At 42.0% G+C, this 6,000-nt stretch overlaps 1 protein-coding gene across 2 annotated transcripts in view; it reads right to left on the bottom strand.

Annotated features, from left to right (window-relative positions):
• Positions 1–5,725, bottom strand: part of GOPC (golgi associated PDZ and coiled-coil motif containing) — a 42,061-nt gene extending 36,336 nt beyond the window's left edge. For both annotated transcript variants that reach the window (XM_034990386.1, XM_034990385.1), the window contains exon 1: positions 5,208–5,725. In XM_034990386.1, coding sequence (XP_034846277.1) covers positions 5,208–5,495 — 288 coding nt within the window. In that variant the 5' untranslated portion in view covers positions 5,496–5,725. The remainder of the gene's footprint in view (positions 1–5,207) is intronic.
• Between the last annotated feature and the right edge of the window lie 275 nt (positions 5,726–6,000).

Raw genomic sequence — 6,000 nt, forward strand, 5'->3', positions numbered from 1 at the left:
TCCTTCTGGATACCCTGAAGGAGAAACTGTTCCATGTCTGTCTCCCAGTGTTTGGTGGTCGACCTCAATCCTTGGCATTTCTCAGCTTGCCGACATGTCATCCCAATCTCAGATTCTTTCTGCAGACAGCATTCTTCTCAGTGTCTCTGTGTGTCCTCAGTGTCTCTTATCAAGACAATCTCATTGGATTTAGGGTCCAGTCTAAGCTGCTATGATCTTATCTCTACCCTTACACTAAATACATCTGCAAAGACTCTATTTCCAAATAAGGTCACATTCTGAGGCTCTGGGTAGACATGAATTTTGGGGGAGACTATTAAACAGCTATCAACTAATCCATCTGTCAAACAGAACTGTGGTGGCATCCAACCTCTTCTCCTCACCCTCTGCATGTACATAATTATCAAATCCTGTTTCTACTTCTTTAATGGAAGATTATCTCCTTTTCTTTATCCCCATTACCATTTTCATTTCAATAACACTCTTGCCTACATAGCAAACCCCCTGCTATAGCACTGGATTATTACTGTCATCACCGTGCCTGTTACTAATCATGTAAGCATTGCCGGAGAAAGTCACACAACAGGGCAGACTCACTGTACCATGAATTTATGATAACTAGCTCCAAGTAAGTCCCCAACGGTGCCTGGCAGTCCTTCTATTTCTCTGGCCAGCTGGCTCTCCCACTCTTCCCTATTTCAAAACTTTTTACTCTCTCCAAGCTCTTATTACTCTCACCCACTTTCAGCAGTTGTTGCAGGCTCCAATTTTACAGAGAATAAAGAAACCATCAAACAAAAACTCTCTCAACCTCCCACCTTCTGCTCTGTTTTCCCCTCCATCAACACTGTCTCCCTCTGCCTCAAAGTACAAAAGCTATCCTTTCAACATAAGGCCATTCTCTCTACATGTATCTTGGATCTCCTCTTCGTTCAGAAACCTTACGCATACTAATTATCCCTCTCTTTCGCTTGAATATTCAGCTTTCCTCTCCACTAGATGCATCTCATTGGCTTATAAACATGTTTAATCTTTGTAACAATACCTCCCTGGAACCCCATACTCTTCCTTCCCGCTACCTATCCACCCACATTTACTTTTTCTGCCTGCTTTTCTTTCCACCTCCTGCTACCTCCCACCAGGCATAAATGTGTGTTTTGGAGAAACTGGTTTCTCTAGCTCTGGAGCCTTGGGCCCCTTACTTAATCCTGAGTAAAATGGAAATAATAATAATACTAAACCTATCACACAGAACTATCATGAGAATTAGATGAATCAATATATGCAAAACACAGAGTCTGGCCATTAGTAATTGATCAATAAGGTTAGCAATACAGTTATTGTTAATAATAACTCACATCTATCTATTTATCCAGCCAACTGACATTTGGAGTCATCCTAAATTCCCTCATCCCTCCATTCCAGTACATTTCTAGACTGTTCATTTTCACCTCTCAAGTCTCTCCTGTTCTGAACACTTACCTCCATCTCACGATCCTACCCTGCACTATCCTTCCTACCCTGCACTATCCTACCCTCACTATCCTCTCATATGGATCAGAATAAGAACCTCCTAAATGATTTCCTGCATTCATTCTGTTCACTATCCCAAACTCTCTCCTTAACCTAGCTTGAGTGAGCTAATCTAATCTCATACCTGAGGTTACCATCTAGTTTAAAACATTTCCCACTGCTATGATACAGCCCCCCAAATCTACTGCATGGCCAATAAAATCAAGTAGATATGGTCCCTACCCACCTGTTCAAACTTACCTTGCATCTCATTTCTTTGGCCCTTTGCTCTTGTAACACATACCAACTTTCTTTCAGTTCTTCGAGTGCATTATGCACTTGCCCGTCACAGGTACGTTCCACTTTCTGTTCTCTCTACTGGAATATTGAATGATATTCCTATTTCTTGTGGCCTAATTAATTCCTACTTATCCTTTATGTCTTAACTCAATAGTCACTTCCAAAAGGAGCCTTCCTGATCCCCCAGAACAGGCTCTCATTATTCTAGGTACCTTTCATAATACTCATCAAAGTTGGAATTTCACACTTAAGTGATAATTATTCCAATTAACTATCCAATAGAATCCAAGCTTTGTAAGAGAAATGACTGTGTCCATTTTTGCTCTCCATTGTATCCCAAATATCCAATACAGCACCTGGCACCATAATTAGTGCTCAATAAATACATACTGAATCAATATTAACCTTTAAGTTCAATGCTACAAAATGGCCTCACTGCTTGTTTAAAAACAGGACAGCTTTAAAGCAGTAAAAGAACAGTACGTCATTAGTTCATTATAAACATGTCTCTAGACCAAAGTTAAAAGTTTCTCCACTGACGGCTGTGAACAGTAAATTGCTTTAAAAAGATATACTGATTCAGCAATTGCTGACAGAAAGGGGGATGTGACAGACGTATTGTTTTGCTGTTATTTTAAAGAAGGGGTATAGAGGTAGAAAACTGCATTTCCAGGTAGAGAGATGGGTTTTTCTAAAGCACTGGTTCTCAATCTTTGTTCTACTCCAACACACTAATGCTACTATCACTACTACTACTCTTACTACTGTCCCGATCAGTACCTGTGACTCCAGCGCAGCTGTCACCAAGTAGCTTACCATAGCAGGGATTCTCAAGCAGGTGGGTAGGGTAAGTAAGAGAGATGTGAGTAATTTGAAATGGCACTACCTCAATATATTCTGATATTCTTTGCCCTCCCCTTCCCCTTATAAATAGCCCTCTCCCCAAATATAACTTATGGCAAGCAGGAGTCACATAGATGTCATTTATATTTTATTTTAAAATGTAACCTATGATTTTTTTGCAGCTAAAATTGTTCTCCTAACTGCCATGTTAATATTAAACATGGTGTTACCTAAAGACCCAATAACTGGGCAGAAGAAGGAGCAATCTGCAAAGATACTCAAGGCCAATTTAAATATGAGTTAGCCATACTGGAGATATCTGTGTTTTGATTATAAAAATATTTTATTATGGTAATATGGTTTAAGGCATTAATCTCTAAAACCACTGAAATTCAGTGCACACCTGTTATATCAAACCACAAATGGCCTCAAATGCTATATCTTAATGTCCATATCCTTAAAACAATAGAACTAATTCAATCCACTTACTAAGAAATAAAACAGGGCTAGAAAGTATGGAAATCTTTTCCAAGATTTCAAGATCTCAGGGACTGATAACACTATATGAAGCAACCTCGGAAATTCTGCAAATAATCCAACAGCAGATCTACCTTGAAAGGCACTACAGATAAGGACCCTCTCTCCTCAGCAGTACATAACCAATTCCACGAAGACCATAACACCTGCTAAATGCAGAAAGATTAACCCCACAAACAGATAAGTCAAATGTACGTGAAAAAACACAAAAACAAAATGTCCCCTCCCCATCTTCTAAGATCTTCTAAGTCAAGGGTTTCGAGCATGTTGAAAAACATGCTCACATCACGACAGGCTAGCATTTCTTATTTTGAGAAATAACTCCACCTCCTAAGCCAGGATGTGGAGTCAGAATGTGTAATTACAATTTCTGAGAAAAAGAAAATACATAATTTATTACAGCTCTGAATACTCATCTAAAATAAAGATGAAAAAGAGCACTACCTCCTACTCACAGAATAATCCTTTCTCCAAAATTAGATATTATATCTGACATCAAAATATCACTGTTGAAAGTATCCTTTGGTCACTTAAAAAAATCAGGTAGATAGTGTTTCATTTTTAAAAAGCTGTTTATCCTCAGTAGATACTTGCAGTTGTAAATGATATGAAAGTTCTCATGTGGCAAAAGCTACTTTTGCTCTGTTATTTAAAGCTGAAGTACTATTTCTAAAAACCATTAAATGCATTTTCACCACCTGAAAAATAAACTATCTTCTAGAAATAACTACTAATCAAGAAATCAAGAAACATTTTCATACACCTAGAACAAGAAGTGATTAGCTTCCTATCAGCACTTCCATTCCAACCTTTTCAAAAAGGATGGAAGAAATGAACAGTTCTTTCAACAAAATCTCTGATTTGCATCTATGCTAATCACAGATGAATTACACCACCTTTTTCATGGCTAACTGACAGGGAAGAGAAAGAGTGCTAACCACTAATCACAGAGAGGATATGTATCTGATATTATTATTGATTTCAACCCACTGGGTACTCTCAATCATTATAACCGATAGCAATGATGATTTCTTAGGAAACCTAATGTTCAAAGAGCTTTGCACATTACTGATTATCCTATTTTTATCTACTTTAAGATGAAAGATTTCATTCTCTTAAATTATCTAGTTAGCAAACGCTCTTCATGTAGTAATATTAATCTCCCATGTTTCTAAATACTGTAATAATGCGTTAATTTAACTTCCTGCACAATGTGGTAGGTGGTTTTTTTTTTCTTTTTTGGAACCACCACCACCACTCCACCCACACCCACACCCAAGATTAGAGATTAAAGCAAATGACCATTCTTCACACACTCTCACAAATAAATCCAGACTTTGGGAAATAGGGTGAAGAACAAACAAAACCTCAATGTTACAAGTCATGTGAAAAATTGTATAGAGTATTCTGGTGGTATCTGCCTGTAATTTAAAGACCAACTGTAAACTGAGAAGAACACTGATACTATCCTGTTTTATTCCACTAAATTTTCCTAAGAGCTCTGATAGAATTCCCCTAAATTGTTCATGCATGCAAGGAAAAGTATGTCTGTGTGCAACAACAGACGCTGATCTGAAATAGTTAAAAACAATCAACACTCTATCAGTCTGGTGATACACAAACCTAGTTTATCAATGTGAAAATCCATATACGACCTCGAATGTTGCAAGGTGGGCTAAGATATTCTTAGGACAGAGAATCTTTGAGCTCAAGTCTTTGGTTTGTTAATGTTAGATGCACAGTAGGCTGCTGTAATCAGTTCCTGTTTCTTCCTCATAGAGATACTAGGAAGGTGGGTGACAGGACCCCAGGACACCCACAGGTCGATCTACACCCCTTTTTCTACAACCTCACCTCACTCCTTTCCTTTACACATATATACACACGCACTCCCCTGTCACCTTTGAAGCCCTAGTGCCCCAGTGGGTAGTTTTCTAGGGTCTTTTCACCGGTGCGTTAAATGGGCTCTGATGACTGGGGTTGAATGCCACCTCCTCCAAGGGCCGACAGCTCACCTCTAGCTTGTGGTTGATTTGGGACACAGTCTGGGCTTTATGGCAAAGCTGCGCAAAGCAGGAACTCAAGCTGGTCATCTTCTGTCTCCCCTCATAAGTGATGTCCGCCTGGTCCGGATCGATCTCACCCAGGAGCAGATCCACATCCACGAAGGCCTTGTCGAACTCCTTCTCTAGCACCTCCAGCCATCGGAACATGGATACCCCGCCGGGGGAGACCCCTACGGCGCAGGAGGCGCCCCCTGGGCCCCCTCCGGCTCCTGCCGGGCACGGGCCGCCCGCCGACATGGCGCCGTCTAGGGCCTCCCCCGACTGCTACTGACCCCCGCCGCCACGCCGCGCGAGAGGAACTGCTGGGACTGCGAGGACCCCCGCGCACGCACGCTCCGTCGGTCCCCTCCTTTCCCCTCGCGCGGCTAACGCCGGCAATGCAGCCCCGCAGTGGCAAGAACAGTGAAGCCAAGGCGGCGGCGGCGGCGGCGGTGGCACACGGAAGAATCGGACCGGCCCACCTCCCGGCCCGCCCCCGCTGCGCATGCGTAGCGAAGACTTAGGCGGACGCAGCCTGGAGGGATGAAATGGGCGGGGCTAGGATGAGACCTTGGCCTATGAAAAGCCTCTGCTTGGGACCGGCCCGTCAGTGGCCATATTGACAACGGGCAAACTCCAGCTTGAATCCCCGAGAAACGGGAACGCGTCGTGTTTGCTTCCAAGATGGAAAGGGTGGGGAAGAGAAGGGCGTCCACGTCGCAGACATGAACGGCTTCCGCCCATTTGACTTCACAGTGGGCGG

This window comes from Mirounga leonina, unplaced genomic scaffold, assembly GCF_011800145.1.
Source record: "Mirounga leonina isolate KUSES-001 unplaced genomic scaffold, KU_Mleo_1.0 Mir_53, whole genome shotgun sequence".
NCBI lineage: Eukaryota > Metazoa > Chordata > Mammalia > Carnivora > Phocidae > Mirounga > Mirounga leonina.